The sequence below is a fragment of the Narcine bancroftii genome, chromosome 11 (genome assembly GCF_036971445.1).
Source record: "Narcine bancroftii isolate sNarBan1 chromosome 11, sNarBan1.hap1, whole genome shotgun sequence".
Classification (NCBI taxonomy): Eukaryota; Metazoa; Chordata; class Chondrichthyes; order Torpediniformes; family Narcinidae; genus Narcine; species Narcine bancroftii.
Window position 1 is genome coordinate 65,768,804 of NC_091479.1, and position 20,765 is coordinate 65,789,568.

General features: G+C 44.2%; 1 protein-coding gene across 4 annotated transcripts in view; it reads right to left on the minus strand.

The window, feature by feature from the left end:
- Positions 1-20,765, minus strand: part of large1 (LARGE xylosyl- and glucuronyltransferase 1) — a 383,521-nt gene that overhangs the window by 21,934 nt on the left and 340,822 nt on the right. For all 4 annotated transcript variants that reach the window (XM_069903185.1, XM_069903181.1, XM_069903182.1 and 1 more), the window contains exons 10-11: positions 10,411-10,566; positions 254-417 (exon numbers count right to left, since the gene is read on the minus strand). In XM_069903185.1, the coding sequence (XP_069759286.1) occupies positions 254-417; positions 10,411-10,566 (320 nt within the window). The remainder of the gene's footprint in view (positions 1-253; positions 418-10,410; positions 10,567-20,765) is intronic.

A 20,765-nucleotide genomic window follows, 5' to 3' on the forward strand; every position in this document is an offset into this window, starting at 1 on the left:
ATGCCCATTGAATGTTGTTGACATCTGGGAAACAAGACTGGGAGACATTGACCCTGTTTTTTACTGGCATGGGATCACTGAAAAGAAAAAGAAAATGTTATGTTGAAGTGTTGGGTTTGGAAGATCCATGAAGACCTTTGGTGTTGAGTTAACCTTCTTCACACCATTCCTGAAAACAACTGCTCTGTTTCTCACTGCAAACATCCTTTGGCTCGGCGAACACAAGATAACAGAAGGGAGTGAGCTTTCTGACCTGTCCATGGAGAGTTGGGCCACTAACGTGACCTCGGTGTGTTCAGAGGAGGGTTCAAAGGCGTAGTGCAAGAAGTAGAGATGATTGCGATGAACGGTGAATCGTTCTCTCCGGAATTCATAGCAAGGATCGTCCTCATCCAGCTCTAACAACTGCTTCTGAAGCTGAGGAACAGAAAGGTATGCACCGATGACCAAGCGTGTGAAGGAGGGGAAGCACCTCACTTATTGTATCACATTCAACAGGGGTCTAGCGCACATGGTGAGTATAATGAGCACAAATCTTGCTATGTTATTGGTTATATGTAGTGCACACGCGCCAAATTTTACAATCTTGTTGAAAAGCAAGTGTTGTGAAGTTGAACTTCTGCACTTGGATCTCATTGGTAAACATAGAAGATAGGAGCAGGAGTAGGTCATTCGACCCTTGAAGCCTGCTCCGCCATTCAACGAGATCATGGCTGATCTTAAAGTTCAGTACCCCGTCCCCGCCTTCTCTCTGTAACCTTTAATTCCCTTATACTGAAGAAATATATCTAATTCCATCTTAAATATATTTAATGAACCTGCCTCTACTGCCCTCTGTGGCAATGAATTCCACAGATTCACCACCCTCTGGGTCAAGAAATTCCTCCTCATCTCAGTCCTAAATGGTTTGCCTATTATCCTCAAACCAAGGCCCCGGGTTCTGGATTTTCCCATCCTTGGAAACATCCCATCTGCATCCATTCTGTCCAGTCCTGCCAGAATTTTATATGTCTCTATGAGATCCGCTCTCAATCTTCTAAACTCCAGGAAGTACAATCCCAATTTGCGCAATCTTTCCTCATAAGTCATTCCTGCCATTCCAGGTATCAGCCTGGTGAATCGCCTCTGCACTCCCTCCATTGCAAGAACATCCTTCCTTAGATAAGGTGACCAAAACTGCACACAATACTCCAGGTGGGGTGTCACCAAGGCCCTGTACAGCTGCAGTAAGGTATCCTTGTTCCTATACTCAAACCCAAGGTATCCTTGTTCCTATACTCAGGCCAACATACCATTTGCCTTTTTAACTGCCTGCTGTACCTGCATGCTCGCCTTCAGAGACTGGTGTACAAGTACCCCTAGGTCTCTCTGCACTTCCCCATCTTTTAATCTATTGCCATTCAAATAGTAATCTGCCTTCCGGATTGTATTACCAAAGTGGATAACCTCACATTTATCCACATTGTCGTGCATTTGCCATGTATCTGCCCAGTCCCTCAATTTATCCAAATCATACTGAGCTTCCTGACCCCCTCTTCCGTGCACACAACCCCTCCTAGCTTAATGTCATCTGCAAATTTGGAGATATTACATCCAATCCCCTCATCTAGATCATTAATGTAAATTGTGAACAGCTGGGGTCCCAGTACAGATCCCTGTGGCACCCCACTGGTCACCGCCTGCCACTCAGAAAACGTGCCATTTATCCCAACTCTCTGTCTTCTACCTGCCAGCCAGTTCTCAATCCATATCAATACTTTGCCCCCAATCCCATGAGCCTTGATTTTGTAAGCCAGTCGTTTATGTGGGACCGTATCGAAGGCCTTTTGGAAGTCCAGGTACACCACATCCACTGGCTCTCCCCCATCTATTTTACCTGTCACCATCTCAAAGAATTCCAATAGATTTGTCAAGCACGATTTACCTTTTGTAAATCCATGTTGACTCCGTCCGATCCCTTCTCTGCTAGTCATATGCTCCGCTATTACATCCTTAATAATGGATTCCATCATTTTGCCCACTACTGATGTAAGGCTCACCGGCCTATAATTCCCCGCTTTTTCTCTACCCCCCTTTTTAAATAGTGGGGTAACATTAGCTACCCGCCAATCCATGGGTATTGATCCTGAGTCTATCGAGTTCTGGAAAATAATTCTTAAAGCATCTGCTATCTGAATGGCCACTTCCTTAAGTACCCTAGGATATAGATTATCAGGCCCTTGGGATTTATCTGCCTTCAATCCCATCAATTTCCCCAAGACCATGTCCTTAGAGATACTGATTTCTTTCAGTTCCTCTCTTGCATTTTAGTCTCTTTGTTTCCCAACATCCATGGGAGGTTATTTGTATCCTCTCTTGTAAAAACAGAACTAAAGTAAGAATTTAATTGGTCTGCCATTTCCTTATTCCCCATTATATATTCCCCTGATTCCGACTGCAAAGGACCTACTCTGGATTCCACCAATCTTTTCCTCTTGACATATTTATAAAAGCTTTTGCAGTCGGTTTTTATATTTACCGCAAGCTTACTTTCGTAATTTATTTTTGCTCTTTTGATTAATCCCTTTGTCCTCCTTTGGTGCATCTTGAACTGCTCCCAGTCTTCAGTTGCGGTACTTTTTTTGGCCAATTGATATGCTCTCTCTTTGGACCTAATGCTGTCTCTAATTTCCCTTGTTATCCACGGTTGAGTCACCTTTTTTGGTTTATTTTTATGCCAAACCGGAATAAACGATTTTTGCAATTTCTCCATTAGATCTGTGAATGCTTTCCATTGTCTATCCACAGTCAACTCCCCCATAAACACCACCCAATCAATCTTACTCAACTCCCGTCTCATACCATCATAATTCCCTTTATTTAAATTCAGGACCTTAGTCTCGGTTTTAATTTCATCACTCTCCATGTCGAGTGAGAATTCGATCATATTGTGATCGCTCCTACCCAAGGGGCCTCGTACAACAAGATTGTAGATTAGCCCCTTATCATTGCATAATACCCAATCTAAAATGGCCTGCTCCCGAGTTGGTTCCTCAACATATTGGTCTCGACAACCGTCCCGTAAACATTCAAGGAATTCCTCCTCCTCAGTATTTTTACTAATTTGGCTAGTCCAATCTTTGCAAATTAAAGTCTCCCATGATGACAGCTGTTCCCTTATTGCACGCTTTTCTAATTTCTCTTTTAATGCCTTCCCTCACCTCTACACTTCTATTTGGAGGCCTATATGCCACCCCCACAAACGTTTTCCGCCCCTTGCTATTCCTCAGTTCTACCCATATAGATTCCGCATCTTCCGAGTTGATATCCTTTCTGTCAATCGTGTCGGTCCCTTTTCTCACCATCAATACTACCCCACCCCCTTTTCTTTCTTGCCGATCCCTCCTAAATATCGTATACCCCGGGATGTTAAGTTCCCAGGCTTGCCCACCCTGCAGCCATGTTTCTGTAATCCCAATCAAATCATATTTGTTTATCTCAATTTCCACAGCTAATTCATCTACCTTGTTCCGAATGCTTCTTTCTTTGGCTTGGCTTCGCGGACGAAGATTTATGGAGGGGGTAAATGTCCACGTCAGCTGCAGGCTCGTTTGTGGCTGACAAGTCCGATGCGGGACAGGCAGACATGGTTGCAGGGGAAAATTGGTTGGTTGGGGTTGGGTGTTGGGTTTTTCCTCCTTTGCCTTTTGTCAGTGAGGTGGGCTCAGCCAATTCATCTACCTTGTTCCGAATGCTTCTTGCATTAAGATAGAAAGCCTTCAGATTTGCTTTTTTCACCCTCCTTGCTCTTTCTGATTTTTTATTTTCGCTGCCTAACCTAACTTTTCCTGTTTTATCTTTTCTGTCCTTTGCCCTATCATACAGGTTCCCAACCCCCTGCCAAATTAGTTTAAACCACACCCGATGGCTCTACCAAACCTAGCTGCCAATATATTGACCCCTTTTGGGTTTAGGTGTAACATTCTGAAATACCTGTAGTAGCACCTATGTTTTCTTTCCCCTTCCAAGCCGGGGATTTGGCTGAGGCAACTTTATATTTTTAAATAATAGCTCTGTTCGTCATTAGCAGAAGTAAAATGGGGCAAATAACTAACTTAGGCATGGACACATCTGTTTTTCTCCAATTTTTTTTTAGATTTGCATCACTAAAATTCCAGCCTCCACAACCATTTTCCCTCCCATAAAGTCTTCCAGCCACTTTTCCTGCTCCAGTCATAATTATCTTCTCCTTCCAATAAAATGTATTTTTCTTTCAAGCTATGGTATAGTAGGGAGGAGTCACGCGATGGAGTAGTGGCCGGACGGTGAACTCCAGCCCTCTCCAGAAAAGTCGGGAAAAACAAGAGAAAACACAAAGGCACAGAAATAAAAGTTACAGAAAAGTGAGTATAAAGGTGGAAAGAAGATGGCGACAAAAAAAGAAAAATCGAAAGCAACGGCAAGAAGAGAGGAAGAGAAGACAAAGGAGGAAAAAGGTGAAGGCCTTACCTGTCCGAAGAGGCCCGCTGCGGAGAGAGAAACCCGCTCCCTCAGGTCGGTAAATAATGGACTACAAAAATGGCTCGCAGAGCCGAGCAAAAGTGCGCAACCGCGCATGCGCGAAGTTTCGCGCATGCGCGATGTGAATGAAAAAAAACACACCGACGGGAGGGGGGACCAGCTGGGGAGTCGATCTCCACAGCCGGCAACGACAGCTGCAGAACACCTGCAGCAAGAAGAGACCACAGAAGACAATAGAAACAAGATAGAAGAGGAGGAAAGGACACCAAAGAAACAACAGATGGTCAACCCAGAGGAAGAAGAAGAGGAAGAGTATGGTGAAATAGAAGAAGAAAAGATAGGCAAGGTAAAGGATATACTTGCTCTTATTAAAGGATACATGGAGTCATTTAAAGAATGGCAAACACAGGAATTTAAGGATTTAAGAAAAAGAATAAACAACACAGAGGAGAAAATAATTAAAATGGAGATGACCTTAACAGAAATGGGAAAAAAAATGGACAAGATGGAAGAGCGGGCAGTAGCAGCAGAAATGGAGGTAGAAGACTTAAAAAAGAAATTGGAGAAATCTAATAAAAAAAACTAAAGAGACACAAGAACTACTAGCTCAAAAAATAGATACAATGGAAAACCATAACAGAAGAAATAACATAAAGATAGTGGGCCTTAAGGAAGATGAAGAAGGCAAGAATATGAGGGAGTTTATAAAAGAGTGGATCCCTAAGACCCTAGGATGTCCAGAACTACAGCAAGAAATGGAAATAGAAAGGGCACATAGAGTATTGGCCTCTAAACCACAACCACAACAAAAACCAAGATCTATTGTAGTAAAATTCCTAAGATATACTACAAGAGAAAAGGTACTGGAGAAGACAATGGAAAAAGTAAGAGAGGGCAACAAACCACTGGAGTATAAAGGGCAAAAAATCTTCATTTATCCAGATATAAGTTTTGAACTCCTAAAGAAGAGAAAAGAGTTCAATACAGCAAAGGCGATTTTATGGAAGAAAGGGTATAAATTTATACTAAAGCATCCAGCGGTATTGAAAATATTTATTCCAGGACAACAAAACAGACTATTCTCGGATCCAGAAGAAGCACGAAAATTTGCAGAACAATTACAAAAATAGACTGAGGGAGGAAGACGGGTAATGAGAGTTAAAATGATCACGACTGATATGTATGTGGGTAAAGACAAAAATAGACTGAGGGATGAAGACGGGTAATGAGAGTAAAAATGATCACGATTGATATGTATGCAGGTAAAGAGGTATAAGAGTGAATAGAGACAATGAGCATACATGAATGTATCTGTACTTAGAGGAAAATATAGATAGTATAGACAAGAATTAATAAGGGAAGGTAATGGAATAGAGAGAATAAGGAGGGAATTAAAAGAGGGACCTTTGTGACATATGAAAAGTGAAATCTTTTCTGGGGGAGGCGGGGTGGGGGGAAATAGCGGTCACTGCAAAATCAGTTGACGCTTGCGAGTGGATTCGCAAATCCAAATGGAGAGGGGAGATGTGGTTGTCCGACAAGGGATAAAGGACAACTCAGGAGGTGAAGGGGAGATTGGGGATAAATAAGATAGAAATAGGAGAATAAGGAAAATGTTAGATGTTGTAGGAATGTTGTCTTATAAAGAGTTGAAAATAAGAAAACAGAAATGGAAAAGGAGGAAAGGTAATGATGGAAAAACGGAAAGAGAAGATAAACAAAATATAAAAGGGCTACGCTGAACTATATGTCTTTAAATATTAATGGAATACATAACCAAATTAAAAGGAAGAAACTACCAAATTTAAATGAATAAATGTATTCCATTAGAAAAAATAACATATTGGTTAAGAAATAATATTGAAATATTCGAACAAGTATAGGAGCCTTACATTAAATACAATAGCGAAAACCTACCGGGGACAAACATTACCTAAGTTGATGGAAGGAGAAGGAAAGAAAAGAATGGACTCAGTAGAATTTCTGGTGTAATTTTGTTGAATGACAACATTGTCTGACTGGCTTAATGCAACCTAGATTGTATACCTAAAATGGATGAGAGGGGGGGGGTGGGGGGGGTGGTTTGGGAGGAAAGGGGGGGGGGGAGAAAAAGTCACTGTATATGTGTGAAAAGAAATAGTGTATATCATGGCTAATGTGATTTATGGTGTGAAAAATAAAAAAATTTAAAAAAAAAAGCTATGGTATAGTTGAAAAAATTTTGAATATCCAATTATTCTTTGTTTTCTGTTCCCCTCTCTCTCTAACCTCTCATTCAAAGTTTCTTCTTTGGCTTGGCTTCGCGGACGAAGATTTATGGAGGGGGTAAAAGTCCACGTCTGCTGCAGGCTCGTTTGTGGCTGACAAGTCCGATGCGGGACAGGCAGACACGGTTGCAGCGGCTGCAGGGGAAAATTGGTTGGTTGGGGTTGGGTGTTGGGTTTTTCCTCCTTTGCCCCAAGACTTCCCCACTCCGTCCCTTCCCAATCGTCTGACCATTGCAAACTCACCACGCTCTTCACTAGCCCTCAAAAACAGGTCATAGAGGAGCAGAATTCCCAATATTGGTCATTCAAATTTACAGCATTAGAACAAGCTTTTGGGAACCACATTCAGACTCCCCCTCCACTTCATCCGACTCGCTGTGGAAATTCCAAATCTGAGCTGGAATCTCACAATTTGAGAAATTTGCAGGGGCTCCGTCCGGCCCTGACTCTTGCTATCTGCTTCCCAAAATACTGGCACTCCTGCTTTTTGGGAACACTCTATCATTTCCAGTTTCTGTAATCTCTTCTGCTGCTAATTCTTGCTTCCTCTAATCTATTTTACTGATATTTCCTCTAATCTATTTTACTGATATTTCCTCTAATCTATTTTACTGATAGTCCCTGATGATCATTCCTTGATTTCCATCATCTCTTGTACTCCCTGCTACTTCCATCCTTAAATTTCCTATCCCGTTGCTCACTGATGTTTTTATATGGACACCTCATGCCACCTGTAATCTCCATATGTTTCTACTCGCCCCAGGATTTCCTATTCTCGGCCTTTGCCATAAAGTCGGGCCGGGCTGTATTTCTGATCTCCCAGCAGTACGTCTACAATAAAATCAAATGGTAGTTCGGCTTTGACAGCCGTGTGTCACTGGCTTGAGTGAACACTTATACACATGCAGAGCCCCACATAGAAGCTGCAATGAACGTGATTATCACAGTCAAAACGCAATGTTGGTGAAACTCAGCAGGTCAAACAATGTACAGTGGAACTCTGATTTTACGCAAATTCAGATATAACGTGATGAATCATTGGGTTCGGGCTGCAGCCAGGAGCGACTACTGGAGCTTGGGGCTCGCGGGGACCTGGGGCTACCACGGGCAGCGGAGACCTGGGGCTGCTGCGGGGACCTGGGGCTGCTATGAGCAGCAAGGACGTTGGACTGCTGTGAGCAGCGGGGACCTGGTACTGCTGCTGGGACCTGAGGCTGCTGTGAGCAGCAATGACGTTGGGCTGCTGTGAGCAGCGGGGACCTGGTACTGCTGCTGGGACCTGAGGCTGCCGTGAGCAGCAATGACGTTGGGCTGCTGCGAGGAGTGGGGATGGTCAGTTTGCTAAAAAATTCATTTATGTTTTAATTTCAACTGTAACTATAATGATTTATCGAAACAACGATTTAACACGACCCAGTTTTTTTTTTGCGACGGTATTTTTTTGGGACCCCAACCATCGCGTTATAATGGGATTCCACTGTACTTCTTTTAGTAAAGATAAAGATACATAACCAACATTTCAGGCTTGAGACCTTCATCAAGATCTGAGCACAATGTAGACAGGTGTCTGAACAAAATGGTGGGGGTGGAGGAGGAGCAGGGGGAGCAGCACAGTCCCACAGGCAAGTGGTAGGTGGATAAGGGAGGGAGGGCACACCAGCAATCATCCCCCTGATGGCTCTGTGAATGGAGAGGAAATTGGGAAGGGGGGAGGGGGTGGAGAACTGGAGGAAAGAAGACAGAGGGGTGGGGAAGACAGGGAGAATGAGCTGGAGGCTAGCAGAAACCAGGGAAGTTGATGTCAATGGAGAGTGACCAGAAGGAAAATTAAGTATTGCTTCTTTGATTTACAGGTTGACTTGGTTTGACAGTACATGAGCCCATGGACAGACATGTTAGCACGGGAGTGGGGCTCAGAATTGATATACAGGTACTCCCAAACTTACGACCATAATTGGAACCGAAGGATCAGTTGTATCTCGGAATGGATGCAAGTCGGAATTTTGCCCGCATGCGTGGAGTACCAAAGTCTTAAAGCATACTTTTTAATCAATTGTTGTATCTGACACACTACAACAGGGATGTTGGGCACATAACAGCCCAAATAATTTTATTTACCTTGCTAGTCAGTGACCCGGGGTCCATAGGCTGGGCTTGGCCATCTTGATTCCTGCGCGAGTCTTCAGTTGGCACACGCGGAGTTGTTTTTGCATATTGGAGTTCGGTTGGCGCGTGCGCGAGAGGTAAGTGCCCTGACGATATTGAATTCGCTCCCTTACCTCTCGCGCACGCGCCAACCGAACTCCAATACGCGAAAATAACTGCACACGCACACAGGAATCAAGATGGCCGTGCTCAGCCTACGGACCCCAACTAACAAGGTAAGTACGCACATTTTGGCTCTGACATGCCCTGTATCCCTGTTAAAGTTTGTCAAATACAACATCAACCGCGTAAATTTTGTATTTTAAAAATTCGGTCGTATATGCAGATGGACGGAAGTCGCATAGGTCCCAAGTCGGGGAGCACCTGTAGTTGGCCACTGGGAGGTTCCTGTCATTGATGCAGACAGAGCAAAGGTGCTCAGTGAAGCGATTGCCAAGTCTGCGTCTCTCCGATGTAAAGTAAGCCACAACGGGTGCATTGGATGTAGTAGATGACTTGTGGATTCACAAGAGAAGCAACACTTCACGGAAGGACTTGTTCTAGCCCCGAATAGTGGTGGGGAGGAGATGTGGGCACAAGTGTGGCACCTCCTGCGGCCACAGGGGAAGTCGTTGGGGTGAGTTGGGGGGGTAATTAATGGGAAGGGATGAGTGGACGAAGGAGTCAAGGAAGGTGTGGTCCCTACGGAAGGCGAAGAGAGTAAGATGAATCAGGCAGTGGGATCATGTTGTAGGTGACGGAAATTCTGCGGGATAAGGTGTTGGATGCAGAGGCTGGTGAGGACAAGAGGAATCCTGTTTTTCTTGGATCTGGGGGCAGAGGGGGCCGGGACAGATGAGCAGGAAATGGAGGAGATGTGGGTCAGGGCCGAGTTGATGGTGGCAGAGGGAAGCCACTTTTTGGGAAGAGCGAGGACATTTTGGATGATCTGCAATGAGTTTCTCCAGCATAATTTTAACTTAAATCAAGGCGTCTGTTTTACTGCTCACAACTATCACAGTTATACATTTGCTCATGAGAATGTAAACAGGAGCAGGAGTCATCTGGCCCATTAAAGAAGATCATGACTGATCCCGTTCCCCATAATCCTCTATTCCCCTACAATGTCGAAATTATCTGCGCCTTTTTAAAGGGGTAGCCTCTACTGCTTCATTGGATTGAGAATTTCACAAATTGACCACTCTCTGGGAGCAGATCCTCCTCATCTCTGTCTTAAATCTTCCCCAAATTTTGAAGGTCTAGTCTCACCTGCCCACGTAAACAACCTTTCTGCTTCGATCTTCTCCATCCCTTTTATAAGTTTACATCTTGATATAATATCCCCCACCAAAACTTCAGTGAGTAAAGTCTCAGGCCAACAACAGAGACAAAAGGCCAAGATTAGTAGCAGCGACAGTGCATCAAAATGCCCACAGGACACCATGTCCATTGGTGTGAGGCAGCCTTGCGCAGCCTCTCCCACTTTTCCAACACTTACATTCTGACTGTTCTTGTCGATCTCACTGGGGCAGCCAAAGAGCTCCCGGCGCAAGAGATTCCCGTCATACTCCAGAAACGTCAGGTACAAGTTCCGGAAAAATTCCACGTGCTTGTTCTTCACTCGCAGTTTCTTGGGGGAGTTCCAATGGATCACCTGCAGGACAACAACACCCAGTCAACGTTCCATGCACAAAGCTGGCACAAGAGGGATGGAGATATATAGCGAGCAGTGGGCCCACGGCCATCTGCATGGCAGGTCTGTGCCACGACTGAGCCCTGGTAACTGCAGGCTTCCACGTGCCTCCTCAGCCTAGGGCGGCAGTTGGCGTAGCGGTTAGCACGGTGCCTTTACAGCGCCAGCCATCGGGACCGGGGCTCGAATCCCACACTGTCTGTAAGGAGTTTGTACATTCTCCCCATGTCCGCATGGGTTTACCATGGGGGCTCCGGTTTCATCCCACCATTCAAAACATATGAGGGTGTAGGTTAATTGGGTGTAAATTGGGTGGCATGGACTAATGGGCCGAAATGGTCTGTTACCGTGCTGTATATTTAAATTTAAAATAAAATTAAAATTTACTAATGGTTTATCAGTGGTACTTTAACAAGAAAAATACAATGATTACCAATTCAAATTCAATGCATTCACTGCCGTTGGACTCTGCCAGGACGAGGCTCGACTGGATATTGATGACTTCCTCAAGAAGGCAGCCAACATCACTAAGGGGCTCCCCAACACCCTGGTCACAACCTGAAGACTTTGGGAAGGAGATGCTAAAGCCTGAATGCCAGCACTTTTAGCTTTAAGAACCTTTTATTTCAACAGTTATCAGGCTCTTTGCATAAACGACTCCAGCACAGCACAAAGGACAGCCTGAACCATTGAAACACCACTTTTTTTTCCCATTGTACTAACCGTAACTGTGAATGCAGTAAAGTCCCTAGTACCGGCACCTGCAGAGATTGCCTATGCCGGATATGAGAATTTTCTGGTTGCCAGAGACACACTAATACACTTGCATTAAGAATAAACAGTTTTAAAAGACAAAAGACAAAGCAAAATGTAAAGTAGCTTGAAAGAAAAAAAAAACAGTATTGTAGTCCTTAATTATGTACAGTTCACTTTAATCAGGTAATTCCTGGAATTTACAAAATTTAAATTCGAATCCCGGTCGCTGGCGCTGTAACAGCGTTGAACTAACCATTACACTAACTGTGCCACCTGTCATCCCTCCCTCAAGTTTACAGATAAAGCCTAAGTAATATACCTGCTAATATACTAATAAAGATAAAGACTCTTACTAGGCAGGGACAGGGAGACACTTCGGGAGAGTCTCCCCAGCAGTAAGCAGCATCAACCAGCTCTTCATCCTGGGTGCCGCCAATTTATTCAAACAGCTGCTGTGGGCGGGGCATGATGGAGGCGTTCCACTGGCTGAATGTTTACTCCCATCTTCACCAAGGGGGTGTGAGTTGCTTCGGAGAACATTGACTTCCACAATTCTAAGCTTTCATTTAATTTTTTTATTTATTCTTATTTAATTGTATTTATGTATTTCCTCAATTTTTTTTTGCCGGTTGCTTGAATTCCAGATACTGGGGATTTTACTGTATTTAATGTCTATCTATTTATATATATATATGATCTCTTTTTGTACTGGAGTAACTTAAGATATAATATTGGAGGGTTTTTAACAAAAGTATCTGTCTGCAGCAAACAAGAATGTCCGTCCATATGCAGATTGTGCAATGTTTATGACAATAAAATGGTTTATCATAAAACGATCACTGGCCAGATAGTTAGGGTGAGCGGGATCCAGAGGGGGTAGGCTAGGGATTTGGTCACTTTACTTCATATAGGGGCCAGAGTCAGGGCAGTGTGTCGAGCTGCTGTCTCACTGTTCCAGCAACCCGGTTTGATTCTCCCCTCTGCAGCTGTGAGGAGTTTGCACGTGCTGCTCCCTGTGACTGAGTGGAGTTCCTCCAGGCGAGTCCTCTGTTTCTTCCCTCATCTGGAAGCCATCGGAGGAAGCTTGAGCAACCAACAATTTTCTGGAGAACCCAGCAGGTCAAGAGGCATCAGTGGGGGTGAAAAGGAATTGTCAGTGTTTTGGGTCAGAGCACTTTATCAAGGATGAAGGGTTCCAGCCTGAAATATCCTTTTCTTCCATTAATGCTGCTCGACCCACTGATTTCCTCCAGATTATTTGTTGTTCCGGACTCCAGAATCTGCATATTCCACTGTGTCTTTGGCATGGTTTGGTGTAGCAGTTAGTGCAACACCTTCTCAGCGCTAGTGATCAGGTCTGGGGTTCGAATCCCGCATCGACTGTATGGAGTTTGTACGTTCTCCCTGTGTCCCTGTGTCTGTGTGGGTTTTCCCCGGGGGGGGGGTTCCGGTTTCCTCCCACCATTTGAAATGTACCAGGAGTGTAGGTTTATTGGATGGCACAGACATGGGTCAAAATGGCCTGTTACCGTGCTATATGTCTAAATTTAAGAAACTTGATTTGGTTAGTTCTTTAATGCTGTTGGTAACTTACTTGGCCACTCTAATTTGCCTTTACCTTGTAGATGAGTGGTAGAATATGGGTGGAGTTGATGGGAATGTAGTAGAATAAAACAGTGTGACAGAATATAGGTATGTTTTTGGGAAGTAAATTGGGCAGTTTTTTTTAGTGTAGGTCACGTACAAACACTTTAAAACAGATCTTATTTAAAATACAAGAACTCTGCTCATGCTAGACATGTCGGGGCCAACAGCCATTGCAAAACGTTTGGAGAGTGCCCAAGAGACTTCACTAATGGATTGTTGTTTACAAAAAGGCAACAGATGAAAGAACTTGTCGGAGCTGCAGATTGTCTGGAGGGCAACTTGCTCTTCTAAGAGGGTCATGTGCTTTTGCAAGCAGAGAGAGAGAGAGAGTGAGAGAGGTCAGTCCTACGGTTTTACAATCAGCAGCAGCAGCTGGGACTGGAACAGGACAAGCTGGCAAGCTTGTGGGAAAACCCCATTTGGAAGATGGGTTGTGAGTTCTTAGTTCTGTCTTGTTAAAGTCTTTGCGGTTCACGCAAAAAGAGAGGACTGGTTGTCTAATATTTCACTAAAAATAAGAGACACAAAAATGAACTCTGTGGTGACCTGAAAGAAAAAGGTTATCATCTGGAGAACCCTGAGGGACAAGTTTCTTTGGCAAGACACTGAAATAGCTGATAAAAAAAGGAATCAGTTGTGGGGTCCAGCGTACAACAAATCTCTCTGAAAACCAACAAGAATCGTCCTGAGCAGTAACTATTTACCTTTCAAGCACCAAAGCCCGGTTAAGTTCTGTGCATAGTATAAGAATTGCCTGCAACTAGTGAACTTGGAACAATGAGAAGTGAGATTGGACTGTGAACAAAAGAACTTTTCTAAACTTACACACACATGCGCTTAGAATTAGAAGGGGGTTAAGTTGGGTGTGATAGGATGAAGTCTGATTCTGTTTTCATGTTTAAAGATAATTAAAAGCAACCTTTGTTTAGGTGACCACTTGTCTTGGTGAATATCTATTACTGCTGGGTTTATGGGGCCCTCTGGGCTGTTTCTGTGCTATATGGTTCTAAGCAAAGACAGAAGGAATCTAGATGTTTTCTTTCAGGGCTTGGGGGAACTATCTGCAAAATTCCAACCCTGTCAATTGCTTTGATGTCAATGAAATTAAAGGATATAGAGATAAAGAGATTGTCATAAGGCACAGATGTGTCTGATGGCTTTAAATAATAACTGAATCCATCCCCTGATGAGGGGCCTGTCTGAAGAGCCTCTGGTACCTGCTTTGATTCTCAGTTAAATTAGTGGACGAGCAGCCAGAGGAGGGAAGTATTTCTCCTGAGACATGAGATTGAATCCCATCTCGCTGGTGAAAATGTAAACTTAATTAAACTACCAGCATTTCAAAAAGCCTCCTGTATGACAACAGAAGCTCTGGCAAATATCTACAGTGGTGTGGTGGAAAGTGTGCTGTCCGGCTGCATCACGGTCTGGTATGAAAACACCAATACCCCTGAGCGTAAAGCTCTGCAAAAGGTAGTGGATGCAGCCCAGGGCCTCACAGGCAAAACCCTCCCCACTACTGAGTACATCGACAGCGAATGCTGCCGTCGGAGGGCAGCAGCATTCATCAAAGACCCACACCACCCAGCACGCACTCTGTTCTCGCTGCTGCCATCAGGAAAGAGGTTTAAGTGCCACAAGACTCGCATCACCAGGTTCAGGAACAGCTGCTACCCCTCCACCATCAGACTCCTCAACAACAAACTCAATTTAAGGACCCTTACTTGTGCACTGTATTGATTTTCTTTGATCTCCCTGTATTGCAGTTTACATTCATCATCCGTTTACCGTTCTTTTGATTGTTTACATGTTCACGCTGTGTCCAGTTTATTTCTTGCACTACTAATTAGTAGAAGTTCTGCCGCACCCGCAGGAAAAAAAGGAATCTCGAGGTTGCATGTGATGTCATGTATGTACTCTGGCAATATATCTGAATCTGAAGTCCGCTGTCCTGGCCTGGCCTGGTTTACGTGTGACCCAACGATGCAGTTTTCAAAAGAAAACTGCATGCTAAATTCAGAGGAAAATACCGATGGAAATGAATGCCTGTGCAGTGTAATCCCTGCAAATGGAAAGCGTAACTGAAAAGAAAACTACACAGCTCCAGCATCTCAATACGGAGGCTGCAGAGAAATCCATTGCAGGTAGGAAAACAGCACATGTGTCCACATGTGGCCACTGTTGAAAATAGAGAGCAAAATTTCAGTGAGAGGAGAAAGAAAAGAAATGCAGAATAGCATAAGAGGCTTCATGGACCAATAATTTCAAGGAGCTTTTCTATTTCCACCTTTTGTGACTTCAGAATATACCAAAACAATGTGTACGGTTGGTTCTGAGACACAGCAAGGCTATCTGCAGGTGGCAATATTTCACAAATAGGGAATGAAATAACCAGTTTTAGTGTTGATTGAAGAACAAGTATTGGCTTGCTCACCAGAACTTACTCTCATTTTAATTAGCCAGAAGACTTTTCCACTCCAACTTCTGACAATGCACCTCAATCACGCCCAGGTTTGATGAATGAAAGGTGATCTCCTTGAAACATACAACATTCATAATGGGCTTGACAGCATAAATGTGGAGTTGACATTTCTCCTGGCTAGGGTGAGGTCTAGAATCAGGGGTAATGGTCTCAAAAGGAGGGGTCAAGACAGCGACAAAGCACTTTTATTCTCCCAGGAGTGGGACATTTTAGGATTCTCGAACCACGAAGGCTGCAGGTTCTCAGTCGCAGAGCGTTTTCAAGGCAAAGATGGTTGTGGGAATTGAGGGATAGAGGGTTAATGCAGGTCAGGGTAAAATAATGGCAATGATCTTACTGAATTATAGAACAGGCATGAGGGGCCCCGAAGGCCTGCTTCCACAACTTTACAGTGTGCTCAAGGTCTTCTTGCAAAAGACTTGAACCTCAGAACTTAAGACACAAGAGGTAACCAGCTGAGTAACATTTCATTCCCAATCAAACTAAAAAGCTGAAGACTTTTCCCCACATAAACACAACGCTGCGAGCCGTTCCTGAGACAGACCAAAACACCACATGTCTGAAAATTGTGAAGCAATTAAAAAAAAGGGCAGGGATGAGGGAACTTTGGGTCAAGGACCAACACTGATGCGCTAAAAGAGTTCTGAACTGTGTATCACTTTCCTTGCTCTGCAACGTATCCATGGAAAGTGCTTGCTATCAATGCATATTGGGGGCAGTGCAAATTTTGCCCAGCAAAAATATTAAGATTCACTGCAAGATCCAAATGATGATGCGCGCAAACTAGTAATGCACAAACTAGTAGAGATAACATCATGCTCAGTCCACTCAGACTGGCGAAAATTCATAGCAATTAAATGGACCATTAGATAACATCATCCTCAGTCCACTCAGACTGGCGAAAATTCATAGAAATTAAATGGACCATTAGATAACATCATCCTCAGTCCACTCAGACTGGCGAAAATTCATAGAAATTAAATGGACCATAAGATAACATCATCCTCAGTCCATTCAGACTGGCAAAAATTCATAGAAATTAAATGGCTGCACAAGAGATTGGAATCATGGGAGTGACACACAAGATGCAGATGGAAACACAGCAGGTCAGGCAGCATCCATGGAAGGCAATGTTTTGGGCACAGGGACACAGAGAATATGGGTTAACGTGATGCCTGCAATCAAGGAATATAGAATCATTTACGATGCATTTGCCACCCCTTTGTTGTGACCCTGCGCCCTCCTTCTCCGTGAACAGCTGAAGTCCATGAGATGAGGTAGGGACTTCTTGGATTTTGATAAAGTCACAAGACTTGTAGGGGAACCTGCGGGTCGTGGTGCTCCCTTCTTAGTGGCATTTCAGAGACCTTCTGAGGGGGTACCCATGATGTGTCAGTGATGGGGGCAGAGAGGGGATGAGCCGATCTTCAGGGGTTGCATTGATCTCTCAATGAAGCATTGCAGGGTTAATTCTGGTTCTCCTGGTATCTGAGGGCCACAGATAAGATGTGCTGATGGGAGCAGATAGGTATAACGTAGCAGGGACTGTTAAAATAAATGCATAGAAATTAAGGCAATGATGTGTATTATGGGGAGGGCAAGGTCATTTAAGTTTCTCTCAGTATGGAGAGACAGTCTACAAAGGCATGGCAGAGGGAGACGAGCAGGAATAAGTGACAGAAGAGTAACAAGAGAGGAAGGAGTGATAAAGAGGGGGATAATAGGGGAAGGAGTAAGGAGGGAGAGGTGGGGGGAGTGTTGGAGGAGGGAAGGGTCAGAGGAGGGAGAGGTGTGAGAGGAGGGAGGGGAATAATGGAGTAGGGAGGAGAGTGGGAGAGGTAGGAGAGGAGGGTGTGAAAGAGCAGGGAGAGGTGTGAGAAAGGCGGGAAGGGAGTGATAGATGAGGGAGGAGAGGGAGAGATAAGAGAAGGGAGTGACAGAGAAGTAAGATGTGCGACAGAAGAGGAATGTCAGGGAGAGGGAGATGTGGCAGAACAGGGAGAACCAGAATTTATTGTCATAAACATTTCGTGAGGGAGAGGAATGACAGGTTTAAGTGCCTGGTAATAAAATGGAATTGGCATTCACTCTTTCCAGCACGGTGTGGCCGACTGCCTTGTGAGATGCCAGCACCATATGTGAAGGGACCTAACATAAAGTGTCCAAACTCCAGCCTCTCTTGGGGATAGGCCTCCTTTAATCTGGAAACTAAAATGTTGTCATGTGATCTGTCAGACTCAGTTGAAGTTTGAACACCTGGGTGATGGCGCTGGAGCACCTCATTGAAGCCTGAAGGTCCTAAAGGGAATAGGCACCTGCTCCAGAATGGTGCATCCCAAGAAAGAGGTGTCATAATTCACTGTTTCAAGGAATAGCATAAGTGTAGGTCCCCTTTACCACTGTGTCCGTCCTTGTCGTGTATATTTAAGCATGAGGGCATCCATGTGTTTACGTTGTAACCTTATTGGTCAGAGAGTTACGTCGTGTCCCTCCTTTGTGGTAATGTTCAGTCTGTATCTCCAAGATTCCTTTGTTGCCATGTATATTGTGTAATGTGATGGAATAATTGGAAATGTTTTTGGGAGATAAATTGGTAAAATTAGAGAAGGTTACATATATACACACATTTTAAAACAGATCTTATTTGAAATACTGAAGATTTCATATTCAGTGACTTTACAGAAACTATGGAGAATGCTATGCACATTTTCACAAGTAGGTGCTAATTGAAATGGTGTCATTAAATAAATGGACTGGAGATAAGGTTGTCTGTGTTGAACATTTTTACAAGACTTCTGACCTTTCTGCAAAGTGCTCACTCAAAGGACACTCCTGGGTTCTTGTTTACCTAAAAACAACAGGTGGGAGCAGAAGACTAACTCCTATTATTTGCTGGAGAAGGAGGGGGGTTTTGCAAGTGAGAGAGAGGAGAGAGAGAGAGAGAGAGAGAGAGAGAGAGAGAGAGACTGAACAGTCACAGCTGAAACAAGCCAAGAGAAGCTTGTTGGAACTGATGGCGGATGGCAGAAAGTGCTATCTGTCAGATGTGGAACAGAAAGGAACTCTGTGATGCCTGAAAGAAAGAGGTTATCATCTGGAGAACCCTGATGGGGCAAGTTTCATCAGCAAGACATTGAGGTGACTAATGGTGGTACCTCAGTTGTGGAAATCCTGGAACAACACATCTCTCTCTGTAAACCTACAAAGAACCTTCCTGAGTGGTAAACATTTATCTTTCGAGGACCAAAGCCTGGTGAACTTTATACATGTGAAATTCTGTGCACAGTATAAGAATTATCTGCAACCAGAGAACTTGGAAGGATAAGTGAGATTGAACTGTGAACCAAAGAACTTTTCTTAAATTTACCCACACAATCACATACATGTGTTCTTAGAATTAGAAGGGGGTTAAGTTGGGTAGTTAAGTTAATAGAGATAAGTTAAAGCTTGATTCTGTTTTCATGTTTAAAGATAATTACAAACAACTTTTGTTTAAGTAACCATTTATCATGATGAATATCTATTGCTGCTGGGTTTTAGGTTCCGTTGGGCTCATAACAGTAATATTACACAAAATTGTCTTCTGCTCATTGTGAGGCACACAAAGAGTTGGCATTAGTGTCGTGCATTCAGAGAGCAAAGGAGAACCTTGATTAAGGGCTCAAGCCCCAAACGTCGGTTATGTATTTTTACTTTTGATCTATAAAGTACCCTGCTTGACCTGCTTCTTCAGCTTTGAGTTTTTACGCCATTAGTGTCACCCAGCGCCCCTTACAGTAGGAGAGAGAGAGACCAAACAAGAGCCCCCTTCAGAGTCACTGAGTTTCCGTGGATTCCCCTCCAGCCCCTCTGCAGCTGCACATTCGCCTACTGGATGGTTTGGCAACCCAAGCCCCAGATCCAAACCTCTGATGTGATCAGGAGGCCTTTAGTGCCTGAGGTCCTTCGGGACGCTTTCCTGCCCTCAGCAACCTCACGAGTCCTGCCTTTGATTATGTGGCTCCCGTGAACCAGTCTCCAGCAGCCCGCAGACTGTGTGGGTCCCCTGACTGCAAAGTCGCCCACAGACTGTGTGATTCACTCAGCCCCTGAGTCCCTTGCTGGTCTAGTCACTGTCCTGGAGGGTCGTCCCCTTATTTCTTTCTTAGCGTGGGGGGGGGCTGCTTCCTGGAGTTTGCAACCGCTCGTGGTCACTGCTAAGTATTAGGCACCTTGGGTGCAGGCCCGTGGTTGCAGGATTTTAATTTAAAAACACTGTCGGCGGCAGGGGGCAGTAGTGCTGACTTATCATTAGATTACTACACACTTCAGTTGCCAAGAAAGGTCACATTTCAATAGCGAAGGCGCTGTTGAATTGGAAAAGGACAACACAATTACCTCAATAACACAGAAATAAGGTTCACCTTTCAGGTCAAAGATTCTTCATCAGAATCAGAAAAATGAGATGACAAGTGTGATTTAAGGGAGAGGTTGGAGACAGTAGAGGGAATAACATAGACTTCTGGTCATGCAGCATAGAAACAGGCAATTTTGCCCACCAAATCCATGCTAACCACTCTTCCATATTTATCCCAACTTTCAGCACCACCTCTGCCTTCTCTTCTGAGGCAATTTAGAGTTGTGGACTCATCTTAACTGATGTCTATGATTCTGTTTCCAACATCTCAGGCAGGGTATTCCAGGCAAACAAATAAGTTGGTGTGATTCAGCAGGGTGAGACACCATCCAAGGGTAAGAAATAGTCAATGTTTCACGTCGGGACCCTTATTTCAGGTTATTAAATTCGCCTGAGCAAGCTCAGGCCTGGTCAGTAATTGGAGGGGAGACCACCCAGGAACATCAGGTGCTGTAGGTTTCTGTGAGGGGCACTGGACTAAAGTGGCGACTCTGTCTGCCTTACGGAGGACAAAATTTTAAGAATTTCATGTTTGCATCGTCTGCTTGAGGTTCTCCAGCTCGTCACGCGTATTGCCCCCGACTCCAGCATCTGCAAATTTTCTCGTTTAACTCACCCTGTGTCCCAAGTGAACAGACAAGTTCTTTCGCATGAACAGCATCCTGGTAGATGAAGATGATGGTGTGTTGTGAGCCCAAAGTGACATGGAACATTATAGAAAGAAAGCAGGCTTTCCAATGGAAAGTAGGCCTAGTTGATAAATCACAGGACAGAAACATACTAACAAAAGGCATGACACAGAAATGGAAAATTACTTTAACTGAAAGTTGTTAGGATAGTAGAATGCGGGGAGGGGGGGGGGGGGGCATGGAAAGATGG